Raw genomic sequence first — 26,282 nt, forward strand, 5'->3', positions numbered from 1 at the left:
GCGATGTTAATACTGGCTTTTATAAAACATTTTCACAAGAACAGATCACAAGTTACCATCATTACTGAACAAAGAAAATAATCTCAGGATTTTTTAAAACAAAGTATAAATTAATTGCACACATTACATGATCCACAAGGCATTTTCCACTAAAAATGAACAAAATCTCATAAAAAAGAAGAGGGAGGAAGAAAGTAAAACGAAAAAAAAAACAAAACAGAAATCATCCCACCCTCTTCAAACCCATCAAAGGCCACTTTTCTTTCCGTTGGGTCAGACAGAGGTGTCCACTCTGCTGGAGAGTTAGGAGTTGGGAGAAACGGGGCGCAGGTGAGTGACCAGTGCAAAATGAAGCTTCAAGTGAGAGAGTACGAACCAGGCGTGGCCTGATGAGGAATCGTAAACGGGGAAGGATCAAAGCTCTCATCTGGAATTGACGCTCACAAGGCTGTGAAAGAACCACCCGGTGAAGCTGAGAGTCACTCTGTAGTCGCTGTGCACTCGTTTCTCTGACAGAACGTGGGACGGCTGCAGGGATTTAATCATGTTTTTAATCATCCAATATGTGCCTTTCAACGTGGACCTGAACGTAGCAGCTATTTGATCTGCTACAACCTCCTGGTTCTGAGTAAAGACGGCCGGGAACGGAGCCGCAGGTGGAAAATCAAAAGGAGGAGGAGGGCATTTAGAGCTCCTCAACTACTGAGGGAAGGCCGATGATGATCTTTCTGTATTTGAGGGAAGAGGCTAGCTCAATTCATTGGTCACTCATATCTGACCGCTCCTCATTAATGTTAGGGCCTTTGCTGTGGGAGATTCTTTGCTATAGACTAGATTCAAAAGCCAGGAGACTAATTTGTTGAAGCTCCTTCCTCTGGACAGCTAATTTGTGTTCCCTGTCAAGTTCAGCCAGAATGAATACATTCAGACACCCTTCATTTGGCAACTGGAGAGAAAAGGCAGGCTTGAACTGAAGCATCCGTTCACACTGGCGTGTGCTGACCTAAAGGTCTAATAAGGAATCACTGCTCTGACCTGCTGGAAGATCTGTAAGATGTTTAAAGGGAAACCTCTCAAATCCGCCACATCAGTATCACACGAACAATTACAGGAAACACTTTCCTCGTCCTTAAAAATGAACAGAAAACCAGCCGAGTCGAACCAAGCTCGCGGCTCATTCGCCATTTGCAGTGGGAATTCAGGTGGATACGTTTTTAAAAAGTCCATTTTCTTTCATCCCAAAACGAAATAATCTTAACATGTCCACTAACATCTCCTTATCATATGTGCTTAATTCCAAGCATACCTTACAGTCAGTGGTGTTGTATGAACATGGTGTAACTCCAGTGACCTTCTGGTTAAAACTGAGGATTCTGTAAATGGTCTGATTCGCTGGCCATCAGGTGACCTTTACGTTTAAAATCAGTAATAAAAATGGCATTTGGCATCATTTTAACAAAATCTCAACTACCCAGCCATTAACGCATGTAACACCAGCGCTGCCTGATAAACAAAATTATTAATAAATTAATGAAATATAGTGACTCGCCTTCTCAGGCCTTGAGATGCTTCTGCTCTGATGAGCCCCGACACAAAGCAGCAGATTAATAGAGCTGAAAATACTGCAAAATAAGAGTCCTGATAACACCAGTGACCAAACTCTCTGTGACATGATTTTTTTTCAAATAATACACATATTTTTTTAAATGTAGTCTAACGTTAATTATATAAAAAGTAAACATAAATCTGTTGTATACAAATTCCTAAATGAAACCTCGTAAAAATATTGATTTATGTTAAAAATGGTTTCTCAAAGGCTGAAAACGGGTTTTGTGAGGAGCTGTTTTACAGATGCAGAGCGGCTATGAAAGATAAGAAAAATCTGAGAATCATAATGAAAATGTTTTATTTCATCTTAGGTCACTGTGTAAATGTACATATTATTAACTGCTAATATTTTAAGCATCTTTTTAAGCCCTGAAACCTTCGTGACGCGGTTTCCCACTGAAAATGGAGACAGACCTTTGTAATAGAGGCCAATGGGAAGTTGTTGCTGCTTATTGTTTTACCAAACAAAGGTTTTGTTTTCTGTTGTTTTACTGGACAGTGAAACACACCAACATGAACACTTGTGCTAATCCATCGTACGCAGAGATGCAGCATTTAGGGACCGGGCTGGATCACTCCTTTACAGTGTGAACATGTTCACCACGCTTCATTGTAATGTTTGGCAAATCTAACCTGGCACTGATGTTACTGAGTTAGTAGGAGCTACTATACCTATAGTACTACACTATATAAGTTCTGCTGCACTGGACTGTCCTTTGGCCACTCTGGACTACGAAGACAACCCCTTCCGAGGAGCCCAGGACAAGCTGACCAAAAGATGCTGAGGAACCACAAAAATAATTAAATAAATATAGAAAAAAAAGGAGACTGGCACACAACACCACAATTACAGAGCTGCTGACTGTTAAACGAAACAGTGTTCTGAGAAACGAGGCCTCTACGGAAATATGAAAACTATATGATATGATTTCCATCTGCAACTGCCATTTGAGCTTGTGAAGTAGATCATAAGCACTTTCAGGATCAAACGTAACCCAAATTGAACAGACCTTAGTGGGGGGGGGGGGGGCTTCCTCTATCTGGGCAAATCTGTGAGAGGAGGGTGGCTGGGAGGCAATTCCTCTGGCATAGCTGAAAGCACAATCCTGTCCTCTTTCTTAAGCTGGATGGGAATTTAGCAGTTGACTATTACAGAGCCTGACTGCGGAGTGTAAGCTGTGGTCATTCAGAGCCTTGCAGAGTGGACAGAGCCTGATTACAGCACTGCAAAAAGACTGCCTTCCTTTTAAGCTGCGAAAGGAGAGGTGAAACGGGTCACTGTAAAAGAATGCACTCTACTCTTCTAGCCGGTAGAGTTTGTCTTTTTCGCAGAGCGTCATTTGAAGGGGGGGGGGGGAGTAAAGGCAAAGAAAACAGTGGACTGGTAATAAAACACAAAGATCAGACCGAGACGGAACTGAAAATGCACGAAAGTGTCTGCGTGTGTGTGTTTATGGATATTAGGGTAAGGCTTGCAGCAGCAACAGCAGAGGTGGCAGGAGAGGCGAGAGCAGCCTGCAACACGCTGGCAACACCAACAGTCTTGGGTGGGGTTCGATTCCATTTCCGTTTCAATTCAGCCAATTTAAGCTCTACTTGAATACACCCAGCACTTTGTAGGGCAGGGGGTCATCTGTTCTGGTCCAGCACAGTGTGTTGACTTCCCTCCTCAAGCGCACCCTGATTCAACTCATCAGTTAATTATCGGGTTCAGTTGATGCCTTAGAGCAGAGAATTTCACCAAACTGTGCTGGACACTGGCCCCCCAGAAGCAGAATTGATGACCTCTGCTGTAGAGCAGTGGTCCTAAGCTATTTTGGTGTTTGCCCAAATCTAACACACCAGGTGCGCTAGCGCAGGGGTGTCAGACTCGAGTCCTGGAGGGTATCAGCACTGCGGAGCTCAGCAATGCTCCTCATCTAAAGTGTGATTTTCACTCCTTTCTGCTCAATTTAATCAGTGAGAGGCAAACAAAGTCGTTCAGAGTGGTTTGGTTTACTGTATATGTATGACTGATAGTGGTAAACTAGTGGTAGGAAGTTTTTTTTTGGGGGGGGGGGGTATATTTAAATTTGTTTTGGGCTAAAACTGATTTCAAAAATATAATAAAACAACGTCTCAGGCATCAGGCAGTGTATTCAGAACCATTTCATGTAATAACTTTCTGTAAGGGAGATTTTGGAGATTTTATTTTAACAAAGCTGGAGCTCCCATCTAGTTGTCTGAAGACTGAAACCAGTCTGAAACCAGCTGATTAAACAAGTGGCATCAGGAGTGGTCCTGCTTGTTTTGAATGAAAACCTGCAACCACTCCAGTCCTTCAGGGATAAGATACTCGGTACTCGGGTCGGTACTGCATTAAACACTACAGACATCTGGTTCCTATCACCACCACTGTGAACAAGTCTGATTTTGTAAGTTTCTCTAGAATGAAGTGTTTCATATTAAACCACTCTAAATGACTTTTCTCACAGAAGCTGTACTGCTGTATAGGTTTGAACAGTGTGAATTGAATGAGTTGAAAGTGAATGGACTGGGACCCAGCGGACAGCAGCAGCAGCTGCAGTAGCAATAAGCCACCACGCGGCACATCACTGTAAACACAAGGCTTTTTTTTTTTTCACAGGTTTCATGTTTGGAAACGTTAACGCTCCTCCTTGGGCCTGCATCCAGTCTTGCGCTCCCTATGTCCTAGACCTCGTTCCGACCCGTGGCAGGTGCTGGAGTGGCCCTGCGAGGTGCCCGTCTGAGGCCCACATTCTCAAGAGAGTCAGACAGAGAGACGGCGAGCGTTGGGCTACAGGTTCAGTCTCGGGGCCACCAGGGCGAACTCCCGCAAAATGTTCCGCGCCACGTCCACCTTGTTCTGGGCGATCATCAGGGCCCTCTTCACGTCGTCGAACGAATAGCCTTCGCCCATCAGCTTGGCGATTTTTGCGTCCACATTCTCGTGGGAGGACTCGGGGGGCCTCCTGTGCTGGATGTCTGGAGGGGTCTTCCTGGGGAAGGGCTTAGGCGGCCGCGCAGGTGCCTGCAGGCAGTCTCCAGCCACTGGCAGACAGAAAACGAAATTACGCTCCATTAAACAGATCATAAAGAATGAACGAGGCCAATCAGCTCTAATTTATCTCCAATTCTCAGTGGCACTAAAAGCATTACTGTCTCACTGTCAATAATTCATAAAGCCTGCCCTCATCTCCACTAATGGCTTAACTAATATGCAAGTCCAATATGGCGCACAGGCATGATGACAGCACATTAGTGGCTCAGTATGTAATATATACAGTTGAAAAATACGCAACATAATACAATGTAAAAGTACATCATTGGTACATTGGTAGGATATTGACATACGTGATGTAGGAGGCAGCTGGTCATACTCTTGCGAAGTTCTGACTGCTGATTTTACATTCTCCCCAGTCTGTCTTCGAACAGGGGGCAGGGGGACTGAGCTATTCAGGGCGTCCAGGAATGCATCTACACAGTAAACACACATACACAATTGGAGACATCCCTAGAGAGAGATCATCACCAAAGCCCTAAATAAAAAAGCAAAGATTCATCTCTGTTCCAATCCAGATTGAGGGCCACTTTTCCCCCAGGAGGAACTTCAGAGCTCATGATGGCTAAGATTGACTGACCTATCCATGCTCTGCCCACAAACACGTTCTTTCCCAGAAGCTGGTTCAGTCTAATGAATTTAGGCTGGAGGTTAAAGTCGCTGAATTTCCAGATTTATCAAAATAACTGATTTTTTACAATGAAATCAAAGTCATTCAGAGTTTTGATGTAACATGCTCCATTCTAAAGAGAGATTTACAAAGTCTGAATTCTTCACAGTGGTGGTGATAGGAACCAGCCATCTGCAACATTAAATGACATTTAGTGTTTTACAGACATTGTTTTATGATGTTTTGAGAAGTTTTTGGTCTAAAATGCATTTTTCATATCTACTGATGTTGGACAGGTACATGCAGAGCCTTAAAACTTCTTTATCTCAGATTTAAGCTTCTCTGCAAAGCACCACTTAACATCAAACCACTCTGAAGGATTTGTTTACATCTCAACGATAAAATTATGCACAAATTTAGATAAATTAGTTGAATTTGTCTTCTCAACCACGCCAAAGAGCGCTATGAGTGTATATCTGTATCTTTATAACTCTAAATGTCCACTTTGCTGAAGTTCTTCCTCAACTTCACAACGGTTCAGAATAAATCTGTGGGCAGAACTAAAGTGGAAAACTGATGGAATGGACTCACCTGGGTTGAGGAGGAAGTGGTCGTGTCCGGACGCAGGCCGAGCCGCTCTGGAGCAGGACGGAGACAAGGAGACGTCTGGAAAGCTGTGTCTAACCGGTGGAGGAGGTGGGGGCTGTGAAGGAGGGGGTGTGTTAAACAGATCCTCGGCTGTGGGAGCTGGAAAAGAAGAGAGAGAAGAACAGAGCCTTCAGAACAAAGACCTGCGTTTCTCCCCAGCCACATCACTAGATGGCGCTGAAACACCAGGTCTCAAACGTCGCCATCACAGCGTATCACAGCGCCCAAAGATGAAGCATGGATAACACCACACGCTTCACCTCGGCAAAACTACATCCAACAGAACCTTAGTAATGTAAGCCTTTGTAAGACTATGAGGGGATGCTGTATGGATGTCATTAGGAATCAGGTACTCAGCTGTGTGATTTATTAATGAAAGAGTAGCTGCACTCAAATCTCAATCAGTAATCCGCTCACGGAATCCAGTAGCAACATTAAATGAGGAATGAAGATGGCTGGATGAGCAATAATTGGTCTTTGATCAGCCAATCACCCAACAAAATATTAATGAGGGCACATACAACCAGACAAAGACACACACACAGACACAGTGATGTCATTACACTGCTTCTCTTCCGTTTCTAAAGGTTGAAATGAATGTATGAATAATCTAAAGCAATATCAAATATAAACACTTTCATAGTTGTAGCCAAAGTTTGAGCACCCCTCATCAGTTTTGTTGATCATCTAAGTGAGAATAATTAGTCCCAGATTATATCAAGTCTCTAATAACTGCAGTCAGACATGAATAACATATGTAAGAACAGTGTAACTAATGATTTAGACCATGTGTAATTATACATGTGTAGTTGCCTCGTGTAATTAAGTCTTTTCCAGCAGTTAAATGAAGTATGTTTTACATAACATTAGAACTGATTTACATAATTACTGTGGAATAACTGTGTTGTAAGAAGGTAATCATGTTACACTGACTAGCACCTTCTGTAATGACACTGTACCTCTATAACGACTACACAGGAACTTTCCTGTAGGGTTAAAGTTACACTTTAAAGTGGACTGTGTAGTCGTTATGTAGGTACTTTGTAATAAGGGAGTAGTAACACAGACTTTGCTTTGGGGGAAATGCAACATATTTCATATCATAACAGGTTCCCTTTTAAGAGAAGGGGATGTCGGCTGTTCTGTCACATTACAGGTTTATAGTTGAAACGTTAGTTTATCACAGCACTAGCAACATAAATAAGAGCTAAATGTTAGGAAATCTGGCAGATACAGTGTAAGTAATGTCTTAATGTCAATTATTACAGACTTCCTTTTCCTGCTGGGAAAAAAAAACTGCTGTTCCAGTCAGATTATGTTATTATCCTTGGGTAACTACATGAGAGAGAAGAGGCTGTTACATCTATCAAGATACATTTGTGTAATTACATGAGGCAAAACTGAAGTTGATACACATCCTTCTGTAATCCATCTGTAACGGTGACTAAACCAGTAGTAGTTACATTGTTGTTTCACATGTTGTTCACATGTAACTACACAGTTAATATATACTTACTATATAGTGGGGCATACAGGGACACTGTTTATTTGCTGAATTTAACATATTGGGGGAAAAGCAAATGTTTCCTGTTCAAAAGTTACAGCACAGCTTCTATTTTCTTTATTTATCCAATATGTTAAACTCAGCAAATAAATAGATCGTGTGCACTAAAATTGAAAGAACGTCATATTTGAAGTCTTTTCCCTGAAGAAATGTTGAATGTTCCTCCTGTAGAGGATGTGTTAACTTATTTTCACTTAAATAAAATTAACTTCCATGAACGGAATATCCAGTTACAGACCAACAGCAGAACCACAAACATTAAGCAGCGAATCACAGACCAGGAGGATATTTCCCAAAGCAGGATTTCTCCGTTTAGTTAGAAGACAGGCATGTGCAATAGGAGGAGAGCTGACAGACATGCTTAAATAATCTGGCTAATCTGGTAATCTGAAATCCTGCTTCATGAAATACCCTCAACACACAGTAATGCGTCAACGAAATATCAGCCAATCAGGTGCTCCTGAGAGAAGAGCCGTCGGCTACCTTGAGGTGGCAGTAGAATGTCGTAGTCTGATGGCGTCCTGTTGTTGTGGAGGGGACACTGTGTGGTGTGCGCCACACCCGAAAGCGAGTCAAACCCACCTGAGGAATATAACGCAAAGTTACGCTGCACCGACACCGAGACACGGAGCTGTATCACAGCCTCCTTCTCACACAGAGCTCCAGAGAAAACAGCACTCAAACTCAACAGCACTGTCACTTCATTATGCACAGCCGCCAAGCGCGGATTTTATTTTTCAGTCTCTTAGCGCACAGACACCCACACAGCCCCGTACAGGCAGTCATGCAGGAGATGGATATGACAGATGAGAGCTAGCTGAAGTACAGCAGAAGCATATCCAAGCTTACTGTGCTCAGGAGCTTTCGGCTTCTTCCCTTCCGAGGAGAGATCTGGAGAGCCGTTCTCTAAACCCCTTCAGAACAAAGAAACAATGTGTTCATTTAAATGTGCTATACATGAGAAATAATTAGTAACAGCACAATATATCATTCATTAATTCATTAATATTACTGCAGTACCAACTTTTACAATACTGATACTACAGAAGACAGATTCATGCAAATGAGCCTTTTAACTAATCAAAATGTTTCAGACTGTGTGCTGCCAGCAACCTGACCAATCACAGATAATAACTTAACCACTCTGCTATAGAGTAAAAAGCACACGTGTACATCTTAAACTGCTCTATTCTCTTAATACTGGCCTACAGAAATACATTAAACATCTCAGTGTTATGTATAAAATGAGTGAAGTAGTAATGGCTACTGTCACAATAACCTGTATCACCATAAGACGGTTTGCAAGAAATTAAATATATAACTTCTTGTTTTTAGAAAAGGCATTTCATTAGTTTTACTTTGGTTTGCAAAAGACTGAATGGTGCATTTAGATATTTTTGCCCTCAGGAAATTTAGTTCATTTCTGTTCACACAGCAGAAAAAGTCTGAGAAACTATTTCCATCAGAATTGATCGTTTCTCATATTGTCCCTGCAATATATTTCATGTCTGAATGGTGCATAATATGTTACAAGCATGTGTAGCATGTCTTGAGGTCATATGTGCATGGATTCAAAAGTCTGAGAGGGAGCGTCACACCTGTTAGGAATGCGGACGGAGATGCAGACGGGAGGCTGTGTGATGCAGACTGGATGGGACGAAGGGATCTGATATTCATCCTCCACTTGCTCTGTGATCGGCCGTGACCGGTCCAAACAGGGGCTGCTGAATGGGTTAGGAAACCTTCACAACAAACACAGAAACATCAGCACCATTTACTTTACTTACAACATTCACATCACAACAGCGTAGATGTCTGCGCATCAAACGTCGCTCAATTTAATTCTGTTTGTACAGCACTGTTTAGAACAGCTGTTGCCCTAAAGGACCTTTAAAAAAAACAGGCCTCTAATGAGCAAGCAAAGGGTGAAAGTAAAGTTCTGGCAAAAGCCGTACAAGTTTTCAAGTGAGACGAAACACAGCCCAGATAAGCCACCGAGTAATGTCAGTACTCAACATAAAACATGCCTCTTGAAACATTTCACTAAAAAAACTAAACTAAAAGAAGTTTTGTTCACTAAAAAAAATAAAAGAGGACCAGCTAATTAGCATCAGCAGATAGAAGACAAGGCACTGTAGGTTTGATTTTTAAAACGATGTCATCCAACGGTGCAAAGTAAACCCTTAATTATCTGCCTCATGCATACGACTTCAAAGTGAGTCCCTAGACTGGAGAGAAGTGGAGCTTGCAGAAAAAAAGCGACATTCTATGGCTCATTAGGAGGGCTATGGAGCATAATACCACCACAGTGCACAACTGTCTGAACCATCAACAGAACAGAACGCTGGCATGCACACACACATTAGAACTACAAAAACCACAGAGTCTAAATCATTACATCTGTGCTAGCGTTGCACAAGGATGGAAATTTGATGCTTTTTCTGTGTTACATGAAGTATAGCCAGTTTTACATTTGTTTTAAACAGTGTGATGCATGCTGGGATACATACTCCACTTCCGAATCTCACTGTTAATCTTCTTTTCATGACATGCTGAACTAAAATATTTATAATATTTACATTAAATAGTTACTAAACTGATGCTTGAAGAGTTTTGTATTGATGAAACGCTTAATTTGAAAATCACACGTTAAGTAAAGCTACACTATGTAAGATTTTGGGGATTTGGGGACCTCTCTGGTTGAAATGTATATCTGCATGCAAAGTGTGGAAGAACATTTTGTAACGTTGGTTGTGCTTTAGCCCTCTTCCCCGAGGGAATGGCTGTGTTTGCATGCAGATTTTTGCCAATCCAACTGAACACATTCCGATTACAGATTAAGACTGAGTTTAGTTGCTCAATATACTCAACAATCCAATGGAAAATCTCTGTTTACATTCACGCTACAAGTAATCCGATCCAAAATGACTCACATGTAGAGTACAATTTAGTGTAGACGGTATCACGTCAGCGAGCATCACATGAGGTCCGGTGTTTTTAACTGCTTAAAAATGATGGCAGAAAAACGTCCTTCATACGTCCTTATTAAAGAAGGCCGAGAGGAAGACGTCGTGTTCTGAGACACATAAGCTGGACATCCGTCCCACCGCCGTCTTTTATAGATCAGAGCATAAACTTCGTCTCCTCTGAAGACCTGTTTCTGCTCTGCCACACTGAATGTTAGAAATTTTCACTATGACGCGATGCACATGCGCAGAAAGGATTTAAACTTTCCGATAGGGAATGTAATCAGATACAAGCATTTACACGGATATTATTCTTCTATTTAATGGATTATTCACAGGATTAGCCACCTCATTCAATCGGACAGAAACTGTATTCTGAATGGCTTCAATTAGACTGGACTATTCCGACTGAGGTGTTCACATGGACATATTCTATTCGGATTGAGTTATCAGTCGGATCATTAATGGATGATTAGGCTGTATCTAAACATGGCTAATGAATCTGATGACTGAGTTTGAAAAGCAAAAAATAAGTTAAAATAGGACTCGGTGACTTGGTGAAGGATGTGTCTTCTGAGGATGTGAGTTAATTATCCACTATTGTCGTCTTCAGATAGAATCCAGTAGATATTATCTACTATTGTCGTCTTCATCAGTATAAGGCCGAGACCTAAACACCAAGCCGGACCCTCTCTTTAAGTCTGTGTGTGTTTGAGAATAACATAATATAAATACAACAACTGTCTCATAGGCTGTGTAAATATGCAAACAGATGTTTATTTCTACTCTTATACTTGCGTCTATTTTTATTTCTCTTTTTAATTTTTCTGCATAGAACACGTAAGTTTATGTGAAATTATATGTCTTGCTACTGAAACACAGCAATTTCCCTTCAGGATCAATAAAAATCTATCTATCTATCTATAACACATAATATGATCCAAAAAACATAAACAAAATCTGATTCAAGATCTGTTTCCATCCATCTATCCATCCATTTTCTAAGCCGCCTCTCCCTCAGGGTCGCAGGGGGGTGCTGGAGCCTATCCATCGGGCAGAAGGCAGGACACACCCTGGACAGGTCGCCAGTCCGTCGCAGGGCAGACAGACAGACACAGACAGTCACTCACACACTCACAAGGGCCATTTATCATGTCCAGTTGGCCTGACTGCATGTCTTTGGACTGTGGGAGGAAACCGGAGAACCCGGAGGAAACCCACGCAGACATCGAGCCCAGGCCCTCCTCGCTGTGAGGCGACAGCGCTATCCACCGCACCATGCCGCCCAACATCTGTTTATTTTAATTATTATTTCAAGCTTTACAGGGTGAGGGTATTTCAGCGTGCAGGGTTTTCTCCTGATTCAGTAATGCTACTTCTTTTAATTTTAACAAAAAAATTCTTACATAGTGCAGCTTTGAACAATTTGAACATGTTTCTGTGCTCTATCCTACAAACAGAGGGAGTGTTCATGCCGTCAAGTCTTTTTGCCATAGTATCACTTCAGACCTGAGGACTGTGATTCTACTCTTGATAATAGTAATAAAGTCAAAGGTCTGGTACCGTGACAGCCCTAGCGCTCTAATACGCTCATTCACAGTCATGAAAAGGTCTTAGAAATGTATTAACTGATGGGCTCTAGGTCAAAACCTGGCAGTTCTGGCTCAAGCAGACGCCCTCCTAATCACACTGGCACGGCCGTGGCTCCTCACTGGGGATAAACATTTATCCTGGCCTGTGTGGCTGAAAGGCCTCAGATTAGCCAGTGTAATCACATAAGCACCTTTCTGAAAAATATACAGAGCCATACATTTTTAATATATATATTCAATAAAGTGTACTTTTTTTTTCTCTATTTCTTGCCAAAATAAATTTTCTGGGCCAAAGATGAAATGTGATTCTTGCGGAGTTTTTCTCATCTATATTTATATTTATGTATTCAGTCTTTTATTAGTACACCCCAAATTATGGTCAAACTAAATCACACGTTTTTAAATGTGTTTGATGTAGTATGTAAAAAGGTACCATAAGTACAGTTCTAACAGATACAACTAAATTAGTTTTGAATTAGGCTTAGTTTTGTAATGTCATGAAAACAAACACACTTACAAGTGCCAAGGTTTGGGTGCCCCTGTTCTAATTACATGTTTTCAAGTCAACACATCATCTGCAGAACACTTCTGTACATTTTAATACACAATTATTGTACATATCACTGTTGTCAAAAGAAAATACGGGAGAAGGAAAAAACCTACTTTACTTTTAATGTAAGTCAATGGAACCAGAATTGTTTGCATGTCATTTTTTGTCATTTCTTTTGGTCCATTCGTCTTAAAATTCACATACAATGATAAAAATATGTCAAAAAACTGAAAAAAACGTCAAAAATGGAGATAAAAGATTTTCTGTCAACAGTGATATGCTGGATTTAACATACTGTAGGAAAACATAAAATGTGGACTGTGAAAAAGGTGTGTATATATATATATATACACACACACACACACACACACACATATATATATACACACACACACACACACACACACACACACACACATATATATATATATATATATATATACACACACACACACACACACATATATATATATATATATATATATATATATACACACACACACACACACACACACACACACACATATATATATATATATACATATATATATATATATATATATATATATATATATACACACACACACACACACACACACACACACACACACATACATATATATATATATAACTAATTGTGCATGAAAAAAAGGGCACATTTAGGTTTGTTCTGTATAGACGATGTCATCAACAATTACAAAATCAGCTAAATGTAATTTGACCAGGGTTGACAGTGCAGCCAATCAGAAGAGAGATCATTTACATACCCACTTTTTAACCAAAACAAAAAAAAAATGTGTGTGGATGAAACTCAACCAGCAGGCAAACTCCGGGCCATAAGGTGAGTACAGATGTGAGTGTTGCTCACATCTGTAATTAAAAACTAATTCTGCTAAAGATGCATATTAAAGCAGTCACACAGACACTATCCTCCACATCACTAGCACTTTTCCACTAAAGAGACCACAATAAGTGCTCATTTCTGTTGTTTATCCAGGTAGTGTGAAGTGTGAGTGGGGTGTCAAGCTTCCTGCCCATAACACAACCCTTAAAGAATCTCCTCTGCTTAGCAGAACTTGCACACCACCTGTTCAAGTTCAATTTTTAGGGTAAAGAAAAAAGGTAGAAAAAAACGTCATCTAAGAAAAACCACTACCGTTTCAGTGCTTAAACCTACACACCTCGTGAGTCGACCACAGGGGAATAAACAGTGGAAGGAATATTTCTAAATTTTCCTAAATTGCTAAGGAAATCTACCTATTTAAATTAAAGAAAGGAGAACCCCTCTAATGCTGGACACAGACTACATGAAACCTCTTACAATCAGTTATATAGTTACTAAGGTCACTAAGCCCTGGCTGAGACACAAAATGCATGCTGAGCACATGACCGGTACATGCTGTACTTTCCCATCCAGCAGAGGGCGAAGCAAACACCCGTGACCCGACCATTCCAAACCACCTCCACACTTGGGCAGCGATGAATCAGATCACAAAGTGAGCAGGGGTGTTCATACATTACTAAGTAACACCAAGGTGTTTATGGAGTTACATTTTCCACGTCTTTAACGTCATTCTCAGCCAGAGTAACGTTAATATAACTGGAGAGAAAGAATGAGAACGAGTACACGCACAGGTTTCCCAGTAGATGCTTCTTTTTTTTTTTTTTAAGGTGGAAAATTACATCAACAGTTCTGAGCTTGTGCGGTGTAAGAGAGAGTGGCTCATTACAAAGAATCCAGTGTGCCCAGAGCCAGGAGATCAGTGTGCACAGCTGCACTTTAGCCTCCAGCTACTGAAGAAAACACACACACACACAGCACTCTCACATCGGCCACTGCTGTTTGCAGATGCAGTCCTATAGCCTGAACTCTATTTATGAAGCCCACTCATCCAGTATCATGACAAACACACCGAACACCTTCTCAACCTGCACCGGTGCTCCTTTAACACACCCCAAACACCACACTGCCCTGTGCGCACTGAGAAGTTATACTTCTTTCTGCAGCGGATGTTGACCCTTTCATTAGGCGGTCCTGTAAATGTCAGTGAGGTTTCAACAATACTGAGCAAAGCGCAAAATAGTTTGTAACCACAGTCATTTTGTTCTCATGAACTCTTCAGTCTCTCTCACACTAAGCTTACTGTTGCTGCCTATATGTGTGTCTACATGTGGCATCTCCTTCGAGAACACTATGAATCCTGTTACTTTTGCAAACCTGGCCCAATACCATGTACACTACCATTCAAAAGTTTACAACTGCTGCTCAAAAGTCTGGAATCAGTGTTTTCAACAATATGAAACCAATTATAAGGCGCCTATTTCCAGTCACAAATTCAGACTGGCTCAGCTAAGTGACCATTACTTAGTCCCACGATGGAGAAATGGGGACTTTGTCTATATGCACACCTACGACCATCTCAGAACAACTGAATTCGGTACTAATTCTGTCTTAAGTCACTAAAAAGCACTAAGCTGCAAATGGACTGTTATGCTGCTCACATTGACCACCGAGTGAAGTCAGAACTCAGTGTGGTTTAAACTGAGGGCCTGGTAACTTATTTCCTTACCAACTACACTAAAATATAGCAAATTTTACCACAGATAAGGGGGCTTATTAGACACGACTAAGCAAACTGCTTTATGTGGTTGTAAATAAAGTGATTCTAAATGGCAGGTTCTGTGCAACCTGATGCAGAAAACTAAAATGACAGAAATATATATAGCATTGAGAATTAAGTTACAATAAAATGAACATCCACAATTCAACATTTCAAAAGAGCCACATGTCAAAAGGCAACTTGATCAAAATTAGAGTATATTACTTGTCGTCTTCTTGTTCAGATCATTTTTTAAATAAAATGCACAAAAATACCTTTCGGTGAATAGTCTGTAATTATCTTAATTCTCTGTTTATATGTTCTAATCAGATATAAATTAACAAAACGTCTAAATAGGTCAAGGGACTGTAGTGTAGGTACGTACAAATAAGCATATTCTACCAGAGCAACTAGCAGAACCTCAGCATCTAGATCTAAAAACTGCAGTACATAGCTGCATATATCAGTTTCTGCATGGAGATACTGCCCCCCTGTAGGTCCTCAGAGCATGCATGCAAGCAGAACTAATAACTCTGTCACGGAACAAATGAATAAATAAAGAATGCAATAAGTAGGCAATGCTCCAGGCACCTGACAGGCAAAAAATCACATAACAATAGAGAAGCAAATCTGAATATGCAGATAATGCAGATAATCCCAGATAATGTATGTGCATATATGGACGGCTGCTGCAGTGTTAAAGACCCCACATCCAACATTCTTCTTGAATTATGCTTTTCTCTGTCCATTTTTGATATCTGTGTGTGCGTGTGTGCTACTTGGACTTAAATCGCAGTGAAAAAGTGCCTTTAAAGCTGTAAATGAGCGCTGTCCTGATTGGCTGCCTCAATCAAAATGCAGTCTGTGCTGAAACACTCCTTACAACCTCAAACTTAACTGCTGTAATTTAAATATAAGCTGTTCTGGCAGCTTAATTGCCTTATACAGACCAACTGGGCAGTGACTGGTACCTTCTGCTGCTTGTTTACACATTATATCAAGCTCAAACAAATTCCATGATATATGCCCTTTAACCTCAGTCGAGTGGGAGGCGGCAGGAGGCAAAACAGAAAAGAATAGAAAGTGAAAACACACAGTTAGAGGAGAGAGAGTGAGTGAAGGAAGACGGAACTGATTAAGAAAATGATAAGAAGGAGAAAGTAGGGCAGTGAAAGCCTCAATAGGGCCAGTCCACCCTGCAGCGCATGTCTGTGTGTGGCCCCAGGGCACTCACCTCTGGTTGCTGTTGCTCGTGAGGGAGGGAGGGGGAGGGGAGTGGCGCAGAGGAGGCACGTCGTATTCATCGGAGAGTAAGAGGCCGTTGGAGAGGGGCTAAAAAGAGACGTGAGTCCACAGTTAACCAGACAGTTTTCAGTAAACACATACGGGTCACTCTACAGAAATGTCCACTTTTTTTTGCATATCATAGGAGTCACCAGTGTTACTGATCGTCATCGGTGTTACACATAGGAAAGGTAACACCAGAGACATTTTAATGGAGAAAAAAATGCATTTTACAAAAACGGCTGCTACAGAGCGTCAAACCGCATGTTGTCAATCATGGAATATCCAATAAAATGTGTAATTTCAGCCAATTGTGTTCTATTTTTTCACAATTACCTAAGAATAAAGTAGGTGACACCAGTGTCTTCAACTAAAAGCTTCATTTGAAATCATGAGCATGTTAGGGACACAGAAATGGACGTTTCCATAGAATGACTAAAACATTCACAAACAGCTGGAGACGTCACAGTCAGCGTGATGGAGCAGATCTATGTAATTCAGAGATGCCGATCCGTACTATGCGAGGTACACCTCAGTACCTTTATTCAGGGAACATAACTGCACTATAATCCATTGAAATTATTTTTTCTACTGATTGAACACACCCCGGTTCGATTCCAGGCTTTTTATTTTATTGTTCTCTTTTAAAACTTCACGTTATAAAAAAGGTACAAATATGTACTTTTCACCTGGACAAATTCACCTAAGGTTCACAATTGGACCTTAAAACCGCTGATGTAACTTTGAGGGAACAGTAACATTGTTTGTACCTTGATGAACAAAAAAAAAAAAAAAAACGTACCTGTACAGAAGCTTTATTTCGCACAGTGTACAACAGTGCCACAAATTAAAATTAAAGAGGAGAAAACTCCTCTTCTGATGATGCATCTTCAAGAAGATAGGAACTTAAAAAAACGACAAGATTGGATTCACAAAGGCAAATTGTTTAAAATGTTTTTTTTTTCTTGCTAGCTGACTAAAGTAGCTAACATTATCGCTAGAAAGCCAAATATATCAGTGGGTACTATCAGTACTTCTCTTTATTCCAGCAGGGAGATTCACAAACGGTAATATGATGTATTTGCAAGATAACGCAAGACGGTTATTAAGGTGCGGGAACAACGATGGATGTAAAAAAAACAGGATACAACATGAGCAATTCGGTCAAACTGATGACACTCACGGAAAACATTCACATATACAGACAAACAACATATTAAGTGCTACTTTTATACTTCTCTAAATTTGCTAGCTACCATATACACTATATTGCCAAAAGTATTTGCTTGTCTGCCTTCACATGCATATGAACTTGAGTGACATCCCATTCTTAACCAAACATCAAACTCGCTCATCCATGTCTTTATGGACCTTGCTTTGTGCAGTCATGTTGGAACAGGAAGGGGCCGTCCCCAAACTGTTCCCACAGAGTTGGGACCAAGAAATTGTCCAGAATCTTTCGGTGCTGAAGCTTTAAGAGTTCCTTTCACTGGAACTAAGGGGCCGAGCCCAACTCCTGAAAAACAACCCCACACCATGATCCCCCCTCCACCAAACTTTACACTTGTGACAATGCAGTCAGACAAGTACCGTCTCCTGGCAACCACCAAACCCAGACTCGTCCATCAGATTGCCAGATGGAGAAGCGTGATTGGTCACTCCAGAGAAGACGTCTCCACTGCTCTAGAGTCCAGTGGCGGCGCTTTACACCACTGAATTCCACGCTTTGTATTGCACTTGGTGATGTAAGGCTTGGATGCAGCTGCTCGGCCATGGAAACCCATTCCATGAAGCTCCCTGCGCTGTTCTTGAGCTGATCTGAAGGCCACATGAAGTTTGGAGGTATGTAGTGATTAACTCTACAGAAAATTGGTGACCTCTGCGCACTATGCCCCTCAGCATCTGCTGACCCCGCTCTGTCATTTTACGACACTTTGTGGCTGAGTTGCTGTCGTTCCCAAACGTTTCCACTTTGTTATAATCCCACTGATAGTTGACTGTGGAATGTTTAGTAGTGAGGAAATTTCAGGACTGGACTTGTTGCACAGGGGGCGTCCGATCACGGTACCACGCTGGAATTCACTGAGCTCCTGAGAGCGACCCATTCTTTCACTAATGTCTGTAGAAGCAGTCTGCAGGCCTAGGGGCTCGGCTTTATACACCTGTGGCCATGGAGGTGCTAGGAACACCTGAATTCAATGATTTGGATGGGTGAGTGAAAACTTTTTCTGTAATCATTAAACCTGGATAAGCAAACAAGCTGGTGTTCCAAGAGAGAACATTAAAAAGAGATCATTCTGTAAAAATCAAGCTTCAGTTTTAGATACAAATTAAGTTTAAGTTAAGAGTTACAGATGTAGCATGATAGCTAGTTGGAAATCATTCATTATTAATTTACTTAAATGACTGAAAAAGTAACATGTTAAGCATCCTTTGCACTTTAGTACAGGCTGGAGAAAATGGCACAGGCACAGACCTAAGGGGGTGGCATTTATGCTAAAGTTGGTATTTCCTCATCAGGTGAAAGGTGTAGTTTGATGTAGGCATGGCCACACCTCACCTCGCACAACCACATACACGTATGTGTGCTGACACACTCGCTCTCTCTCTAACACATACACAGCTTCTGACAGGCTGAAATCAGATGCCTGAGGTCCTGCAGTGATTTTTAATGAGAGTCCCACTGCAGCGCTGCCTTCAAAATGTCACACTGGTAGAAATAACACACTGTACTACAGTTCAAAAACATCTCTCTCTCTCTCTCACACACACACACACACACACACACACACACACACACACACACACACACACACACACACACACACACTCCCTCCCTCAGGACCTGCTCTGGAAGATGGGCACCAGAGCCCCTATTTAATACATAATCCCCAAATCCCACTGAGCTGATCGGTGTGTGTATGTGTGTGTGTCTGTCTGTGTGTGTGTTCTCTTTTTGGTCTATTTAACCCATAAGCACACATACACAGATCATGACACATGGTAGGGCACTAAGGCTGAATCTGTCATCAAACAGCCATGTCCCATCTGGGTTGATATGCATATGTGTGTGTGACTCTACAGTACTGTGCAAAAGTCAGCCACCACCCTTCATCTATTTCATTTTTACACTGAAAATGTCTATTAACCCTTGTGTGGTGTTCAGGTCTGTGGGACCCATTTTCAATGTTCACCAAAAGAAAAAATGATGTGACTTATTATTTCAACCTCAGATTTCTTGACTTTGCTCATTTTCTGTGAAGAACATAGAAAATAACCCATTTTCAGTGCCTTCACTCTGTTCACCCCCCGACATTAATATATTACACGTGATGTTAGGCTGAACCCGCGGGGAATAAAAGTGTGGATGAGCTGTGTCCTTCACTCTGTTCTCCTCCTACAGGGCCTGCTGTTAGTGTGTGTGTGTATGTGTGTGTGTGTGTGTGAGAGAGTGAACAACATGAACAGGCTGCTGACTGGCTAGAGCTGCTAAAGGAGAACCCTAACTAATCACTTGTGATATTTAAACATCTGGTATTTTTTGGAATAAATTGTTCTGGCTGTATTGATTAAAAAAATAATAATAATAATAATAATGCGGTGGGTCCACCAGACCACTGAGTAATAAACACACCAACAGCAAACAAGGTACAATACAAGTTGGTTAGCAGGAGATGTTTCTGAGGAGATTTTGGAGGAGATTAAAGTAATCCAGGCCAGAGGAAAGGGGAAAAGTCCAAGGAAAAGTTGTGGGGGGCAACAGTAGCTCTCAACACTACAAATGTTGCAAAAATTCTTAAAGATATTGACAAATTGGGATCCCCAACAGCCAAGCCACCAAAATTTGTTAGATAAACAGCACTTAAAGCTTTTATCTTCGAGAAACAGGAGAAAGCTCAAGCTCCACTCTTGCTTTAGATCTGAAAAAATCAATATCACTGTAATATTTTATCTGACATGTTATCATCAACGTTAACACACAAAGGCAAAAAGAGGGGATAGAGATCGTGTCTGCAGCATCTGGGGTTTTAGAACACTTCGAAAAAAAATACCTCACAAGTCAAAGCGTGTAGATAAATGTAAAGTCATGTCAGTTATAGTAAACTGTGCTGCCTGTCACTGCACAGACCAATAGAAACAGACAGGTAAAACAGAAGAAACAGACACAGACAGTTAAGACAGCTCTGGGTTTGTCTTAAAGTCAAGACAGAATTTAGGAGATTTAAGCTATGTTTACATTCTTATTGTTCAAATCAGATTTTTAACTCAAATCCGATCTCTCTGACACGAGGTTTCACATTCGTGTAGGTAAGTGAACGAACTGGCGTCCTGAAATGACCCTCATGAGCTCCTCCTACTCAGTAACGTCACGTGACTGAATCACTGCATCATCAGCACAAACTAACGAGCAGAACGAGCTTCGCTGAGAAGATCATTAACTCTGATCAGCTCTCAGCTTCATTATTAGAGCCAGACGAAGGAGAAAAAGGTGAGAAGAGCTGCTTTTCCACCGTTTACAGGCTTTAACTTCTGTTCGGCGCTGTTGCCATGGTAACGCTGAATGATGGCGCAGGTGCAGTGAAAAAAAGCACATGAATTACGATCCGAGCGTCACATTAAGGTCACATGACCGCAACTTGGATACATATCCGATCTAGGACCAGATATAAAAGTGGCTCAGGTCGGATTTGAAAAGATCAGATTTGTGTCCACACGGCCCTGAAAACATCAGATCTGAGTCACATGAGGGCAAAAAATCGGATTTGTGCCACTTCAACCTGGTAACGTAAACAAAGCCATAGTCTAGTTAGGATGTTTCTGTAACAGTGTTTTAAATAGAGTTAGGATAAGATGAACTAAAGACCTGTTGTTCCTAAATTCAGTCCTGACTAAAGCGGTCATAATGACTAAGCAGATAAGTTTTCAGACTTATGAAGTTCCTGTAATACGGCCCCTGATCTCAGCATCACTGAATGTGTTTGGGATTAGCTACTTGGTTCATGAGAAGCAGGAATTGCGTCCAATTACTAAGGCTGAACTATGGAGGTGCGGAAAAATACCCCTTTAAAAACTGAAAGCAAGTCTCCTATAAAGAATGGAAGCCGGAATAAAGGCAAAGAGTAAATGTTGAAAAATGAATCATTTGTGCTTAATGGCTTTTCTGACTGGAAATGAAATAAATGAAAGGTGGTATCTGACTTCTGCATACTACTGTATGTGTGTGGGCGCATGTGTGTAGTGGAGTAAAGCAGAGGGAATAAGCTGGCAGGGTGATAATGTGTGTTTTAATCACCCTCAAATACAGACACTTTGTGCTCCAGTGTCAGCCTCACCTCTGAAAAAACCACCACACGGAGCCAAAACTCGCAGCTCGCAGGAGTGCGAATACTGTCACTGTTGCTTAGTAACAGATATGAGGAAAAAGTGAGTACTGTCCACTTGAAATAGAATAGCGAAAGAATGAACGATACAAACGGTCATTTTTCACTGTGCAACGTCCGGTCAATTAGTCATTTAAGGCCCGTTCTTATCTGATGTTCTGGAGAGCTTATCTAAAGGACACATTCCAGAGAGCTTTAAGCATGTTCCACTGCATGCTCCGTCCCAACCGCTCCTGGTGTGACCGTGTGCATTAGAGGTGCATGACGGGACAACTGATGAATTTTATTCTGCACATTTTTGCTCATGTATAAACCAACACAAGTCATGTTATGATGCTATAGAGTGAAAATGGCTATGGTGTGGAAGCTCTTAGTTTCAGCAGAGGACAAGAACAATGCAGTTTGCCAGAAACATACATAATACTAATCTATCATCTAAAACTCATCATTTCAGTCATCTACATAGTCTAATGAATATTGGACAGGTAGCTCAGCAGCCAGCATCTTTAGAGTTCATATCTAATGCTCAGTGAACATGATATGGACTGGTATGAACATACTTTCAAATGCAAATACATTTTTTTAAAGTGTTAGCATTTGTTGTTAGCAGCCCAGAAATTCCTTATCAGTGCATCCTTATATCTATATTTAGCAAGCTGCACTGTGTATGTTTTGGGGGTTTTGAGTATTTGGAAACCTCTCTAGTGGACATATGTAACTGCACACAAGACTATTTCATAGTGTGGGTTGTACTTCAGTCCCTTTCCCCAAGCGGCTGACGATGTGAATGGGTTGGAGGTTAGGGAACCAGCCATGTGACCAGAAGGTCGCCGGTTCAATCCCCTGAGCCGACAGTACATGACTGAAGTGCCCTTGAGCAAGGCACCTAACTCCCAACTGCTCCCCTGGTGCAGAGAATAGGGCTGCCCACCGCTCTGGGCAAGTGTGCCCCTAGTGTGTGTGCTCATTAGTGTGTATGTGGTGTTATACTGCACAGATGGGTTAAATGCGGAGGTGAAAATTCCCCGTTGTGGGATTAATAAAAGTCACTTAAACTTGATTCTGTTTTTGAGATGGAGGCTGAGCTTCTTTTTGAGTCTGCGCATGCAACACTAGAAGTGATAAGTGAAGGTATTTTCATCTCTGACCCGCCCCCTAGTGGACATTAGGCCTTTAAGTCTAGACAGACCAAAGGTACTCAGACAAGTATGTAAACAAAGCTGCTCAAGTAGCCTCATGACGGCTAAAATCAAGCATAACACCCCTTGGTGTGCACGTCTTACCTTACTGCATTCTGTGTGTGTGTCTGATCTGTAGCCGGACCGGCTGACCGCTAACTCAGCAACAGTGCAACTGAGAGGTCTCCCGTTGATATGAGTAGGGGCGCCGTGGGCAAGTTTAGGCGAGCGCTCCACTCCGGCTCTGCTGTCCGACAGTGGGCTGCTGTCCTTGGGGCTCCAGGCCTCTGGGGGCAGCACAGAATCTCTGGGCAGCACGGAGGAGGGCACAGCTATCCAGGCAGCTCGGCCTTCGGGAGGGATGGGAGGAGGACGTTCGGGAGGAGGGGGAGGAGGGGGGTCTCTCTGAGGAGGCGGAGGGGCAGGAAGGGGCTTGTCCTGTTTTCTGCCCATCCCAGGCGAAGACTGGTAGAAGACGAGAGCAACGCAGGACACAGAATCAGAGACCACTTTAAAACCAGAACCACTTGTAGAATAAAAAGTGGAGAGTTAATTTTGAAAGATCAAGGCATCAATATTGGCTATATTAAGGGCAGTTCTGATATTTTGTAAGGTTATTATATTTGTGTTCCATTTACAACATTGTGTTAAAAGATGATAAGCTCAAAAGCCAGTGTTCCAACTGAGGTTAAGCAAGCCACCTTTCGTTTGTCCAAACAAGGTTAATTTCAAATACAAGTTCATTCAACACAGCATAAATAAGCTATTATTTAAAAAGTAGTCAGAAAAAAAATCAAATATATCAGTTCACTACAGTGTTAACCCCATCAAGAAATAAACCAATGTGCTTAGATGAGATACAAACATTAGGATGTTAGGCAGGCTATAATATGCTTCCTATGATTCAGTATTTCATGTGATATGTTCTCATGTTTTAGTCCAACAGATTGAGTGAAAGTCTCAATCTGTTTTCAAAGGTAAACATGCACTAAATTCACATCCCATCTGAATGAATCTGAATGTGCTGGATTGTGCTGGAGGAGCAGCGTCTGTCTATAGCGCTCTAGCACCTGCTTTATTCACAATAGGCTTTAATCACAGAATTTCTAGGTCCTTAATGAAGCAAAGTATTTTTCAAAAATATGAGTTTGGGCTTTTAAAAAAAATATATGGTGTTAATGAAAGAAGGAAATTCATATTTTAAAATCTTTTGTCATTATATTATTAGAGAATCAGCAAGACCTCCCCTTTCTGAATATTTGCATCCAGACATCCACACATGTTTGCAAAATCAGCTTCCTATAGCATTCTTCAAGCCCTAATAATCAAAAGTAGGTCTGGTTGGGCTATTTTTATACCAATTATTCTACAGACTTGGTTCAAACTGTGGTCCACCATTAAAAAAAAAAAAAACACAATATAAAAAATTAAGATATCAGACAAGGATAATGTTATCATCTATTTAAACCCAAGGCATTAACAGAGATAATACAATCATCATTTATAGGGTTCTCTTAATGAAAGATGGCCATCCCAAACCCTAACCCCTAAATTTCAACCTGTGAAAATAATTCAATTTCATCTTGTTTTTTTCAAAAGATCTTTTAAAAAATCTTTGATTTTAATTTGTTTTAAAGTAACCAAAAACACAGTGTTGTAGCTCCACCTTATTTTATCCACAGCCCTGCATTTTGGAGCTGCATCCATATCCCTCATGTCCACACAGGGTGTAGTTAGATCACACTGTTTTGAAGTGTTTCTCAAAACCTGTGTAACATTAAGAATTTTAAGAATTTTCTGCATAAATAAAAACCGTACTGTATTTTAACGAAATCATATTTTTTGTGTGTATAACTGTTCAAAGCTGTGTTTGTTAGTCATGTACTGGCTAGAATTTTTGAGTTCCTCTCAAAATTATCTACAACTGTCACCACTGTACATTTTTGTCAGTGTTATGATTTTTTTGGTTGCGACAAAATTTGTCACAAAATAAACATAACACAACAGCACTGGTAGCTTAGCAGATCACAGAGTGGACTGGTCTTAATAGCTTTAATCCTGAAAGAGTTCACCGTGTGGCTATATTACTTGACTGAGAATTCTAGTAATAACCAAAAGTTCCTCACATATAGAAACATTACAGATACTGACGGATTCAAACGCAAGCGTAGACACACCTTTGGTGAGCCAGTGGGGCTGGCAGCGGGTGAACGGATCACACCCTTCTGGATGAGGTCGAGACGGGGCGGCACGGGCGGCAGGCTGAGATGCTGAATGCCCGTGTGGTCCGCTGTGGCTTTTCTGCGCTGGCTTACAGGGGAAGAGCTGGGAGACATCACTGGAGAGTTCTGGAGCTCCGTACACTGAGGCAGAGGGAAAAAAAGAGAGCACACTTCTGTCGATTTCACAGCTTCTCACAGGCCAACACCTCAACAGATCCTCAATAAAGACTAGTGTATTTAAGTGCTGTGGAAATAATGGAAAAATACACTTCTAGCTCAGGCTGCACTCCATTTGCTTTTTGCTTTTAAAACCGCCAACAAAATTGACTCGGTATTGCTGAGGAGGGTTCAATGTCGCGGTCAGATGGCTTAGAAAAGGTTTCTTTCTCCAAAAATGGCTGACATTTATGCCGGTGTAGAACAGAATGTCTCCTTTGAAAGGCACTCGCTGTAGTCCACAGATCCAGCTCAGAGTCAGCTCCCCAGGATCGAGTGCTGGTGATAGAGCTGTTTGAAGTGAAGCAGGGAGAGAAAAATAGAGCCAGCAGAAAAGAGGCTTGGAAGTTTAGCAAGTATGGTGGATATAATAGATGCTGCATATTTCCAGTATTAAGTTCAAAAGGGTTACGATGCAAAGCAGAAATAGAAAATTATATAGCTCAGTGGTATCAAGTATTGAACATCCAGGAAATACTGAGAAGAAAAGGCATTTTGTAGTTTCTGGGCTTGAGAAATCTCCTGGTTCTCATGGTATGCTGCCTTACAGTCTTACATGTCTTTTTGGTCATATTTTACCTTCGATTTGCCCCTTCAGACAAATCTCCAAAATTGTGGGTGAATTTCCAGAATGTACAGACACTCCATCACAAGCTAGTGATAATGATCATCTAGTGAGAGTGCAAATGACTCCATCTTGTCTTCTGACAAGGCTCTGCAATGACCGGAGGCCTTCCAATATCCTCAAACATGTTTACTTTTTATCCAATGAGAGATCTATGTGAAGTGGAGGGGAAGGCAT

At 41.3% G+C, this 26,282-nt stretch overlaps 1 protein-coding gene across 2 annotated transcripts in view; it reads right to left on the minus strand.

Moving 5' to 3' along the window:
- cblb (Cbl proto-oncogene B, E3 ubiquitin protein ligase) overlaps positions 1-26,282 on the minus strand; it is a 132,098-nt gene continuing 105,816 nt past the window's right edge. For both annotated transcript variants that reach the window (XM_017691362.2, XM_017691363.2), the window contains 9 exons: positions 25,220-25,405; positions 23,148-23,507; positions 16,434-16,531; positions 9,090-9,233; positions 8,341-8,405; positions 7,975-8,073; positions 5,871-6,026; positions 4,963-5,085; positions 1-4,659 (listed from right to left, as the gene is read on the minus strand). In XM_017691362.2, the coding sequence (XP_017546851.1) occupies positions 4,406-4,659; positions 4,963-5,085; positions 5,871-6,026; positions 7,975-8,073; positions 8,341-8,405; positions 9,090-9,233; positions 16,434-16,531; positions 23,148-23,507; positions 25,220-25,405 (1,485 nt within the window). In that variant the 3' untranslated portion in view covers positions 1-4,405. The remainder of the gene's footprint in view (positions 4,660-4,962; positions 5,086-5,870; positions 6,027-7,974; positions 8,074-8,340; positions 8,406-9,089; positions 9,234-16,433; positions 16,532-23,147; positions 23,508-25,219; positions 25,406-26,282) is intronic.

The sequence above is a fragment of the Pygocentrus nattereri genome, chromosome 18, assembly GCF_015220715.1.
Source record: "Pygocentrus nattereri isolate fPygNat1 chromosome 18, fPygNat1.pri, whole genome shotgun sequence".
In the NCBI taxonomy this organism is placed as follows: domain Eukaryota; kingdom Metazoa; phylum Chordata; class Actinopteri; order Characiformes; family Serrasalmidae; genus Pygocentrus; species Pygocentrus nattereri.